The 13,546-nt window shown below is 34.3% G+C and overlaps 1 protein-coding gene across 1 annotated transcript in view; it reads left to right on the plus strand.

The window, feature by feature from the left end:
• LOC119640384 (semaphorin-1A) overlaps positions 1 to 13,546 on the plus strand; it is a 338,686-nt gene that overhangs the window by 310,412 nt on the left and 14,728 nt on the right. The window contains 5 exon segments of the mRNA XM_038038370.1: positions 1,642 to 1,724; positions 3,764 to 3,907; positions 4,041 to 4,152; positions 4,803 to 4,945; positions 10,157 to 10,288. Of these exon segments, the coding sequence (XP_037894298.1) occupies positions 1,642 to 1,724; positions 3,764 to 3,907; positions 4,041 to 4,152; positions 4,803 to 4,945; positions 10,157 to 10,288 (614 nt within the window).

Here is a 13,546-nt window from a genome sequence, read left to right on the forward strand (position 1 = left end):
GCCTGCGACTGCTCATTTGGTTTTTCCTTCTTTAGCAAATTTATTATTAAGGAAAATTACTTAGCTGAAATTAACTGGATTTGGGATTTTCGTAACAATATGTATATGTTTGTAGAAACTCTAACACTTGTGTTAATGCTTCATAAGGGGCCAGAATCGAAAGTCAACATCAAATCCTCTCATTTGTGCTGTTCATACATAGTCTTAACTTGCGGCAAACTCGGAACAAGTTTTTATTTGATGCCAACGTATTATTGAAAAAGAAACAAATTAAAAAACGTTTCATTGCATGCAGCCTAACGTTCTCTTTCTCGACTTTTCCATTTTGCCTTTTACTACATGGTGGTAGACTGTCACCGATCGCTGGTGTTCATAATTAATAGCTTTATTATGCAACACAATCAGAGTGAAAAATGCAATGCACTCACATCCACGAGCACGTCCAACAAACTTTTTCTGAATAAATCAATAATCTAATCTTCCAATTAGTAATGCTAAGCTTCGAATTTTAATTTCACACAAAGTTGAGCTGTCGAGTATTCAAAGGATCTCGACTAACAACTCAATGGTCAAGGGTTCAAATCTTAAGTGCCGCAGAATTCTCAATAAAGCCGATCGCCTTAGATGCTAGCGCTTTAAAACTTTAGTCTTAGAATCTATATCAATAAAGACTCATTTTTTAAGGTAACGTGTGACACCTTATCAATAGTGACTCGTTCACAAAATAGTTTCAAAGCGAATTTCGCTGCTCTTCGAAGAAAAGAACTTACAGACTTGTGATGAGATATTGAAATTTGGACTGAAATTTAGTTTTCAGAATGTCGTCAGAAAGTAGGCAAACCAACAGGGCTTCCATTTTTACTTAATCTTAAATTGCTATGGAAAAACTTTGCTTAAAATAGATCTATTCTTTCCACTGCTTACGCAATAATGGTCAAATATTCTCTCTCCGGTGAAAAATTCCAAGTGATGATCATATTCTCTTAAATAAATTCATTTAAAACTGATTTTGGAGTTCTCATCGTGCGCTGGGTAACTGCATATGGTAATAAGGCTTGCACTGCGGGCACACGTTTGCTCGCTTTAATTACATGACTCTTTGTTATTGATGCTGCTTACTTTACTGCTACTATTACCAACACTACTACTACTGCTTCATTACTACTACGATTACTGCTACCACTGCTACCACTACTGTTGCCGCTAATGCTACTATTACTACTACTACTATTCCTTCTAGTGTTGTTTCTACAACTATTACTACCACTACTGTCACCACTGCTGCTATTAATACTATCATTGTGCACTATTGCCATTGCTACTAATACTATTACTTTCAATTCTGCTACTATTACTACTATTGCTACTTAAATTTTCTGTGCTGTCACTCGTCACATAGTAATAATTCAACTTGTTATGTATATAAAAACAACAATAATAACGAAGCCAAAAAAGCCATTTAAATTTTATTAAAAACGTGTAAAAGATACCACACCAATACACTAAAAAACTCATGTTACCTCAATATTTATAGCATTGTGTGCTCTATTCATACACCGTACGTAGTCTCTATACTTTGACTATTTTCCACTATCTTCGGCTTTATCTCAATCTATTTTTCTTTCCATTTTCTCCTTGCAGTTATCGTTTTACACAAATTGCTGTTGATGCTCAAATCAAAACTCCTGGTGGTAAAACCTATGACGTAATTTTTGTTGGTACAGGTAAGAGAAAAAGCGAGAAGTATAGAGTTTTTAAATGGCCAACTGAGTATGTCTCCACGTAACAAAAAAAAAAAAAAACATTCTTACACACAACATTTATGTATTCATATAGATGCAGACATATTTGCATTTGTGACATATTTTACGCAAAGTCCCTGATTTCTTATTGTTGAAATGTTAATTTCTTCCTGGAGAATTTCTTTTATTTAGTTTTTCCTTAGTTTTGTCGTAATTTCATTTGAATATTTTATTGTTATGCGATAAGCGACATAAATTGTTGCAAATTATTTATTTAAATGCAAATGATCTCATCTGTAAATGAATTGAACTGGTATGTTCATACATATTCGTATCAGAGCATAAAAGTTTTTCTCAACGCACTGCTCGCACAATAACTTTAAGTACATAAAGGCTTATAAATTTGCAACGAATAAATTGTGTCTCGATAGAAGAAAATTGATAATTATTAAATGACAGACAAAACAGAGCGTTATGCGCTAAAAAAAACATCGTTAAGGGTCCTTAAAGACCTTCTTTATGTAAAAGTTATGTATGCCGAGAAACACCAATTGAAGATGTCGAATCATATACCAGTTATTGCAGTAAAGATAAGTTGAGGCTTCTTATAGCAAAACAATCCCCACTATTCCCAACGCCACTTGTGGTGCATCGGTATATTAAGCTTGTGCGAATATATTCAACACTCACGAGGAGTTGGGATAGACCTGTCTAATGTTACACCGATTAAATCTGCATCTTTCTCTCTGTATTGATTTAAGATTGTCTGTCCGTCTGCCAATCTTGATTTCTTATACTTAACTTACAGATCGCAATTTTCGGAATATTTTGACGAAATTTGGTACGTTGACGTGTTTTGGCACGAAGGCATGCGCTGTCGAAAACCATTCGGATCGGATCACTTTTTCGACCTTTTCAATATAAAGCCTTATTTTGAAAAGTCGTTGTATTAATAACTGTTTGTTGTTGTCGTATGTTTAAAGGTGGGTCGAGACCAACTATAATGGTTTTATTTGCCTTCTGACAATTATTGTAAGATTATTAAAGATTTTTGATCCTAAAAACACGAATGTGCGGAGATTCATTTCAAAATCTATGATATGACTATTTTATTTTGTAATACTTTAAGACCTTTGCGCTCCAATTACGAGTTGTCCAAACGATTCTCTTCAATGGGCTTTGTTGAACTAATTTATTAATGAAAACAAATATTAGGTGTACAAATATGTTTTCTGGTTTTTCCGAATTTTCAAGAATAGATAACTGCTGCTGCACTGCCATGTATATCGACACTTAAAAAGGTCGATGTAGTGTACGGCAGCGCATATTACTCTATTTTAAAAAAATGCAGCTGAGATTACGGAAATGATTAAATTGGCTTGGAATGAAAATGCAATGAGGTATGAATTTTAATCTTGACAACGATGAACATTCGCATACGTCTATCCGTACGCATCAAAAGCAGTGTTCTTCAAACTTTCCTTTTCTTGATTAGCTGAAATCAGTACAGTTAGTTTAGATCACTGCTGTTATATTTAGCAAATCGGCAGCTTACAAACGTCCGAAAATTTGTCAGTGACTGTTACGCCACGAAGTTTCTATCTAAGACGAGACTATCGTGCAGCTACCCGATAAGAATCAAACGACCATGCAAGGTTACTATTCATATTTTGATTATTAAGCTTTTGTAACAAATATTTTTCAATTCAAATTGTTGAACTTTATTAAAAAAATACAGAGAATTTATGTATACAGCTAATATGATTAGCATATTTTAGGAAATTTCGATACGAAATTTATTTTATTGATGCTTGATGCCTTTCTCGCAATGTTTCAGCAAGCAATCTTCTCTATCTGATACATTTATATTCTAGCCCATCGTTGCTTGCTTCATGCATTCAGCGGGTGTGCTCTTAGTCGAAATTAATAAAATTCATAATTAACTTTATGTCAAATTTGGGTTGTTGAGGGCGTTACCTTAACACTCCGTTTTAAATGTAAATTTTCTTTATTTTCCCTAGATCACGGTAAAATAATAAAATCAGTGAACGCTGAATCAGCAGATTCTGATAAGAAAGTAACTTCAGTTGTTATTGAGGAAATTGATGTTTTGCCGAAAAGTGAGCCGATACGAAATTTGGAAATCGTTAGAACAATGCAATATGGTAAGTACCATACGCCAGAAGCGAAACAATTAACAGAATTGAAATAACATTTTCTACAAAATCACGTTTAATTAATCAATTGCTTGCTTCCATACACACACACACACACACACACACACATGCATACGAACAGATCAAGCAAAAGATGGAAGCTACGATGACGGCAAGTTGGTTATTGTCACTGATAGTCAAGTAATTGCAATACAGTTACATCGGTGTCACAATGACAAAATTACCAGTTGCAGGTGAGTTAATAAGAATGAAAAAAAATAAAATTTATTGCTTTTTTTGCCAAATTGTAACTGAGTCAATGCAAAAGTCGTCTTGTCGTACTCGAACATTGCAATTAAAAATAATGCTGAATCGTCGTCATTAACAATATTAATAGCAGCAGGCATGCATGCATGCATGCATGCACGCAAGCAAGCACATAAGAAAGGTATAACAACAACAGCAAGATTAAATGTTGCCGTTGCACGTTGCTGTTGTCTGCAGTGACAATGATGCAATAACACTACAATTCATTGCTTTTTATTTCGTTAATGTATGCCAAAAAAAAAACAAAAACAAAAAAAGGAAAACAAAAAGCGAAAAGAAAAATATTTACATATGTGTTGTTGTTGTTTTCTTTCTCTTTGTTTTTCATTTGATTACTGCTGCTGGTGCTGCTGATGTTGGTGTAATTTCGCATCATTCATACATATCTACTACTTGTTTAAATTTATCTCGCCTGCTCGCTCGCTCGTCATTACGACGTCACATTGTCGTCATAATCTTCATCATTATCATTATATCAACATCATTATCATCTTTTCATTGTCATCGTTTGTAACATTCACAATCTAACAACAACAACAACAACAACAACAACTACTGAAACACATTATTTAAACAGCGAATGTGTCGCTCTTCAGGATCCGTACTGTGCATGGGACAAAATTGCTGGCAAATGTCGTTCCCATGGCGCGCCACGTTGGCTCGAGGAGAACTATTTTTATCAAAATGTCGCAACTGGCCAACATGCCGCATGCCCCTCAGGTTCGTATTACACATAAGCGAAGCAATATTCTGTTATGTTAAAAGGGGCATATGGTAACATCCATGTACTACACTGTACTGGACTATACTATATACACACGTGAGTATATACGTTCAATATTATGACAGCATAGTACACATATACGACATAAAGTGGTATGTACTGCAATTGCTTAGTTAGCAGTGTCCAACACCTGGAATATCTATCAGGACGCGTTTGTTGCAGACAGCTCATAAGTATGTTAATATCTACACTTTATAGGCAACTCAGCAGAGTATGTTAAATATATCATATCTAACGATACGAACAGAAATAACCTTAAAAACTCATTCCTAAATGAAGAAAGATTATGAACCGATATAGCCACGTTCGTTTCGGCACTGAAGGAATCGTATCAGAATGACGTAAATAAGAGAAAGAGTATTGGATAAAAATTCAAGTTACAATTCATCCAAAATTGATTTCGATTTGGCGATTTTCATATATATGTCTTTTGATATAAATATTTTCACACAAGGGAGTGACATATATTTTTGTTACGTATCTTGTATTGATCGCTAAGCAAACATTTATAGAGATTGCAAAGCGACTTTCTTTTTCTTTGTAAATGTCCCCTTTTGATCTAAAAATTTGGATGTTAAGCGTGAAATTCAATTTCATCCCATTTCCTTCTCTCACTTTATCGTGGCCGTTGACTGAAGCCAGTTTTCACTTTTTAATAGGCAATGGGGACGTAGCAAATTTTCAAATGACCTTACCTAGTACAGGAATTTTTCCTATGGTCGCGGATCCGCCCATTCACCGGCTGGCTAACGTACTTAAGTAATGAAAGTTTTCAAATTTCAAAAATTCCAACTGAAAAGTTCAATCTAATATAAGGTGACAATTTCCAATTACATACTTCTATTACTACTGTCTTATAAGCTATAACGGATATTGATGTAAAGCATGGTTAAAATATCTATCAGAGCTGTCAGAGCTGTATCGCGTATGCAAAAATAAAATCAATCAAAACGTTGACATCCGCCCAATTAAGAAAGACTGATCAATACTAGTATATATATTTACCTGAGATGGTTGACATCCCATGCTCGCTCTAAGGCGGGCTATAGTTCTGTTATTTGATTTTTTCAATGTTTCATTATAACAATACACCAACACAACAGAATACTGCGCAACAACAGCAAGAATAATATAGAGCAAAAGTAGTCAAGTAAATAGTCAGTCAGTTTGTATGTGTGTCGTTATTGTTTTTTATTATATAGCCGGCAATATCTACCAACAGCCATAGTGATGGTGGCAAATATTGTTTTTATTGTTGTTGCTACTGTAGTTGTTGCTGTTGCGAATTGTAGTTTCTGTTGCCTTGCTTGTGTTGTAATAAAAATTTCATGTGTAATTGGAGATTTGGATTATTGCCAAAAGTGAAAATTGCAATTTGTAATTTCTCCCGCTCTCACTCACTCACTCACTCACTCGCTCTGTGATTGCTGCGCTGCTGTTTGGCTATAGGTACATACATATAAAATACATATATTCATGTATATCCTTATGTGGTTAGTAGTTGCTGTTTTTTCCATCTGTTTTTAATGAGATTTTTGCAAAATATTAAATGAAATTAAAATTGTTGTTTTTCTATCTTACTACCATACGAGTAGCAGGTGATGTCTTGAAAAGACTAACACAGTACTGGACTAAAGGGGATTTTAATTCAATTGATAGAAAATACCATTTAATTGATTGATTGATTGATATCTGCATATGTAGATAATGAATTCAGAATTCATTGCCTGTTTAAGAGCACAATTCTATAAACAAGAAATATAAAACTTGATAATTAAAATTAAATATCAAGCATTTTTTTAAATTTATCGACTAATTGGTATAAACTAAAGCTAGCAAAATTAATTTAACGCCGTATCGTCAAGTATATTCAGCCTAAGACTGCTAATTAGGGTAAATAAAAAAATTTATTACTTCGGGTCAGCTGCATCGACTATGACAGTCCCACGGCAGCCTCAGAATTACATAATCTGACAAAAAATCGTAGATGCATAACTACTACGGCTTCAGCCGTTGTGTTATTTTTCGGCATTCGAGGGTTCATTGAAAATAACCGATTGCACATTTTCTATGCGAAATATTGTCCACCACTAGACACTAAAAATGCCATTTTTTAGAAATAATCTAAATTCTGTACCGGAAGAAAAACTGGTGATTTAACGCTATCATGTAAAAAACCCACATTTAGATATCATTATAAGAATGGATGCTTGCAGTAAATCATATAATAAAACTTGTTTTGATCAAAAGGAGTATTGTCTGCAAACATTTTCCAATGGAGTTATGTGGCGGAATTGCTTTACGCTGAAAACTCACGATATTAAATCTTTTGGTGTATTGCCTCCCTTGAATGTTGCAAATGCATCAATTGGTGGCTTCGTTGAGTTGGAGGATGCCATACATACAATGCACCATACCCACCTTGAAAGCCTCCGTGGATATTCAGCCGCGTTAGGTATCGTAACATATCCGCTGTTAACTACTTGTAAGGATTCGAAATAAGCAGAAAAAGTAAAATTCCGTGCGAACAGCGCGGAAATATAACTATTCAAAGCCCCCAAAAAATTGGAATACGTTGCGTACCCTCTAATGTGATAGTTTATACAGTTGCGTATAGCTTTTTTACCCCGCATAGCGAATCATCTGTTGTTAATTTGCTGACTTGCAGAAGAAGACGACGAAGGCGACAGTAATCTTAAATAAGCAAGTCACAAGTTCTTCAGCGCCCTACAGTGTAACTTATATTCTCTGTTACAAAACGGCGGAATCACCGAAGACACCAATTGAATTTGAGGACTGAAAAAGACAAGTTGTTGCTTAGCGTTTGTTTCAAAGCCAGAAAAAATTCGTTACCGTTATGTTATACAACGTGTTAAAGTCGGGCAGGATGCTACTCTTTGGGTCTGCTACTTCGTTTTGCACCGATACGCTATTAATACTATATAACGAGCTACCGAACTGAGCATCGAAATGAACGAGCAAATGAAACAACGGCAACAGAAGAGGAGAGGATAATCCTGAAGGCGCTATTATACGATTGCCCATTGATGAGTTTTTTCAGATGCCCGCGGACAAATTTTTATTGAAGCTTTGTAACACATTTGCGGGCAGTAGAATTGTCAGTTAATTAGTTTAAAATTAGTTATGATATCGGAAATCTAATTAAATACACTTCCTAAGGACAGTTAGAAGATCATGCTTTCATTACATACAACGAATACCACAGTACTTACATCAGCTCGCATCATATTTTTCAAGTGAAATGTCGTAAATGCTATATCATTCTTATAAGAGAAAACATGAGAAAAAGGGACAATGGGAGAATCCTTTTTCTTTTTAGTGTACAGAAATCTATGAAGCTGCCTTCAATAGTTGGAAAAATAAACTGTGGAAAAATAATATGACATGAAAAAACCTAAAGAATCAGTTAATCAATATTTCGGCAATCTTAATAATGAAAAGCCCGGAATTTATATAAACTTCAATAACATTTTGCACCACGATCATAATGAGAGCTGTGTAATGCCTTTGAATGTCCGCGGACATGTTAAGAAAGGAAAAACTATTAGCGCATGGATGGACTTAACGAAAAAATAAAACTTATTTTACCCATTGACACGTACTTTGTGAAGAGATCAAAGAGTTCAAACCAAAAGTACTTTTCTCCTTGACTATCTTCTCTCTTCAACCTTGAGAGATGTTAAAATATTTGCAAAACATTGAAGTAATGAAGTTTGGCGTTGGTGACTATTTTATGGAGCGCGACTCTTCGTACTGAAAAAAATATGTTGAAACTATTCAACATCGTTGGGAGAAGAGTATCGAACTATATTTACGAAATTCATATTTTCTTCGACGCGGTTTTTTTTTTATTTTCTCTCAGAAACTTGTTCGTGAACATTTCGTATACTACGTGGAAACCGTTTGCATTTTATTTTGCGGATAGTCACCTGTGAAACAATGGAATTTCGCGAAACCTAAGGTTCAACTAACCATCTTCTTGTTTCAGAATTCAGCTAATCACCAACATTGGCGTATCTGATTGATGATGCATTTTGCTGAATTTACAAAAAATGTAGTCGCTTCTTTCTCTCAAAGAATAAGCTTCACATCAAATTTTTTTCCAACATTTCCAATATACTGATATAAAAAGTTGTATTTGGAAAGGGTTAAAGTATTGTTACGAAAATCCCAAATCCAGTTATTCATCTATGTAATTTTCCCTAATAATAAATTTGCTAAAGAAGGAAAAACCAAATGAGCAGTCGCAGGCGCCTCATGCAGCTGCAGGCCGATGAAAACAATTAGAGGAAAAACCAGGCTGGGATTAGAAATAAAACCATAAATTTAGGTATAGAATTGTGGCAAGAGTTTAACGTGGGTTCCTGCCTGAAAGGCTTAACCCCACGGTGGCCCAAGCCACTTTAAGCGTACTACGCCCCCTGGCGAGTTAGACAATCCCCACAGAGTAGGGGCCTAAACAGCACCAGAGTCCAGAACGGTTTATTATGTATGGAACAATAAATTTAGGTATAGTAAGATGCTTGTAAAATTGTATATAAATAGAATATTTGCGAAAGGTAGGGTTAGTCTGGCAAGAACGTAGAAGCTGAGAGTACGGCCAAAATAAATTGTAAATAAATATTCCTACTGCTGTGAAAGACAAAGTAGTAAAACTTTGAAGTGCATTTCTCTTGAATAACATATTTACGATCCAGTGATACGGACTGTATCTTAGTAAAAGCGAATTTCATAACAGTATTTTTTAACAATGCAATTGTTGACCTTGTGAATTTATGGAGATGTTAGCATGTAGGTGTTTTTGAGAATTCGTGTAGACGGACGCGTATCAGACCCAGCGGATTCACTTACGTTAAGAATATTGCTGCATAGAGCGACGAACCTAAGGTACCCCTTTCGTGACGGATATACAAAAATAGAAAACGTAAGTGATGTTACCATTGCCCTTGTAAGAGTTCAGGAAACTGTATGTACACCCAATCTAACTAACTACCTCTCAAGCCGGCAAATCAGCCGATAAGATATTGCAAGCGCCCTGTAAAAATTGTCAGTCATCAAACTATATATACATAGTTGGTTACTTATGAAAATATTAATCTCTGACGAACCGGTTTTTTTCCCTGCAGGCAAAATCAATTCAAAAGATGCAAATGTGGGCGAGCAGAAAGGTTATCGTGATGATATGGGCCTTTTGGATCAAAGGCGTCAAAGCAAAGATCAAGAAATGATTAATATTATGCAAGATAAGAACTTCGAAGGTAAATAATTTCGTTCTATATACGCATTTATTGTATTCACTCCTTTAAGATCCTTTCATCAATCTGTAGTAACTGTACACTGGCTATTATTGCACGCTTTTCAATGTTAATAACAAATAAATTTGCATGCGTTTTAACATCTTTTTGTATTTTATTTGTCGCACAAATCATGTCACAAACCCAGCCTTCGCATTAAGTTCAGTTACATCAATTCACTTTCATTATTAGAGATTGCAATCGCTTTTAGGAAAATTTTGCATAATAAATTCAGAACGAAAGGGTAATCTGTTTGAGATAAATAATCACATAAAGTTCTCTTATAAGCACATGCGATCGTATCATTTCAGCATATTATTTCAGAATAAAAAATAGTTTTTAGAAGTTGAAAATGAACACACGGGTTAAATGGAAAATTCCTCAAAATCCTATTTGAAGAACGTCAACTCACTTTAAGTCAGTCGAGTTTTCAATCATTTCGTTCAATTCGAATTATAAGACAAATTAAAAATTTTATTTGTGTATACATACCGCTGCGGTAATCGAGATTTCAAATTTATTTATAGTCAAGGCTCAGTTCGTGGAAAAAGTTAATAATCTCTAGCGTTTTATTATTTGCTTATGAATGCTTAATGCATGGGTTCGATTCACTACCCCTCTTTGTGGCAAACCTAGACATTACTATCACTCCGAAGATCTACTGTTTTTCTATTCTTCCGTTCCCATAGCTCACCTCAAGACATCTACAGTTTACCTGTGCGCGCCATGACTATTCGCAGCTGTCGGAATAGAGAATAAGCAAACAAATTCTCCTAACATTCGTAGTATCTCAACTAAATTTATGAAATCGTGAAGTTGTACTGCAGATAACATATAACCAAATTTGTCTTTCCATGCCTTGTCCACAAGCGCGGGTATAATATAAGCGTTCTCAGGCTAGCTACTACTTTTCAATTCTGCAGAATCTAAGACGATTCCTTCTCCAACAGAAAAGACATCGTTTTGCGATATATTTCCCTGGCTATCTATAGGGAAGACGTCTTCTTCGGATTGTAGATTATCAAGATCCTTTAATTCTTATTGTCCGCCAAATCATTTCATTTGTTTCTTACATTTTTGATTTCCATTAAGAGAGTTATACTCATTTTCGCGTAAGAGAGCAATAGACACAATCCGAATTTTACGTTGAAGTAAGAAAAAAATCCGTGTAAAGAAGAGAAGCTTCAAGAAAGTTAGGCAAGACATTATATGTAATTTCTGTAACGATTTAAGGCGGACGATGAACGTAAACGATAAGACATCTAGAGCAACCTTTGCTTATTGTACAGAGTTGAAAATTGGAACTTCCTCTGTCAACTACAATCTCTTCGTATTCATTGCTTCCGGTCTTTTGGAACCATTTACGTCTGCTTTATACTAGAAAGCTGCAAGACGAGGTCTTCTCAACATTTCTATTATTATAATTGTATCTCGAGAATGTAATCTAAGTGAACTATTCTTTCGTCTGTAGTTGAAATGAACATGTAAAAAATTACAATTGGTTGTGGCAAATATCCTCTCTTTTTAGCTTTTAACAAGGGGGCTGTTTTTTGTCTGTGTTGTATTGTAGGCGCGTTCTTTGACCAATTTCGTGGATTTTCAATAACAACCTATTTGCATTTTTATGGCCAAGGAAATGGTTACCGCAGGCATAACAAAGATTGGCGGAAGGACAAACAGACAGACTGGCACGTGTGAATGAATTCATAACTTCATGTTGGTCAAGAGGCTTTAGGCCCATGGAACCTCCTTCTAGATATTGCAAATGTTTTGACAAATTGAATACACCTTCCATCCTTCGGTCGTGCGTTAAAAGACAGATATACATAGATAAAGATGTCACAGTTTTGATGACGTTTAACATTTGCTAAAAGGTTAGTAAAAAGAAATTGTAAGCTTGCGAGCTTGGGGAGATATAATTTGGATGACAAATAGGTGTGGTTAGGCAATAAGAATAAAATATTAAAAGATTTGTTATTTTACTGTGAAAAGAGTTTTGCTATTGTAATAGAAAAATGAAAAATAAAACCTCCACCCGAGGGCCTCTCAAGCAGGAAAGTCTGCATAACGATGAACGTCAAAGTCGGCTAAATCGATCGACCACCAAATAATGAGAAAAGTAGTAACGCAGAGCTTACATAATAAATAAAAGTATGAAATGTAAAGCTTACAATGGCTAGTAATAATGATGAGCAGTAGAAAGCTAAGAAAACGAATTAAACTCTCAAAGCCATAGGCAATATTGTCGATTATTTAAAAAACTGGAAATCTGGACAACCTTTCCTTATATGATAATTGCTAGTTAACTTAGATGTTAATCTTGCAAACTTTAATTATCCTCGTACTGTGCTTGAGTTTGAATGTATGATTTCGTTTATTATTTGTAATTTTGAAAAGTTTTTCGTAATTAAATTAAATACAGTTTTCAATGCACTTACTGATAACCAAAGAAATTTAACGTTTTTATTGAAACAGTAATAAACACTCTGTATATAGAAATAAATCGATATTTAAAGAAAATGTTTTTAATCCTGTTCTCGTTCTTTTTTTTATTCTTTTCTTTTATTCCGTTTTTCTGTATATTAAACGTTTTAAATGTTTTTGTAACAAATGCAACAAAAAACAAACAATTGAAAAATCAACCAAAAATTTTTTTTAAAAAAATATTTTGATTGGATATCGTTCATTGCGTCACAACTCTCTTTGCGTGTGTGTGTTTGATGTTTAATTGATGTGTTGTTGGTGTCTATCTTACTCTATATGCCACGCTATGCTATATTATTGTTGTTCTCTACAAAATATTTACAAAATACACTCTTTCACATAAAACACACACAAATTTATAAACAAATAAAATATATGTACGTATGTGTGTATGTATGAAAATTAACAAACAAACGAACACATACGTGTGCTGAATTTTTATATGGAATTGGCTTACGATAAACAACAAACAACTACAACTATTAATAATAAAAATAATAACAACAACGAAATATTATTGATTGGCTGTATTTTTGCAATACAAACGAATAATGATAATAATGAAAAAAAAAAAAACTAAAACACTACCACACTGAATAACAACACACCTCTAAACAAACAAAATGATTTATGATAACCACAACAACAATTAAAAAAAAAATATGAAAAAAATAACAACAACCATAACAACACCAACACCACCACCAACAACAACAACAAAATGTACAAAAAATGTTA

Source organism: Glossina fuscipes, unplaced genomic scaffold (genome assembly GCF_014805625.2).
Source record: "Glossina fuscipes isolate IAEA_lab_2018 unplaced genomic scaffold, Yale_Gfus_2 121, whole genome shotgun sequence".
Taxonomy (NCBI): Eukaryota; Metazoa; Arthropoda; class Insecta; order Diptera; family Glossinidae; genus Glossina; species Glossina fuscipes.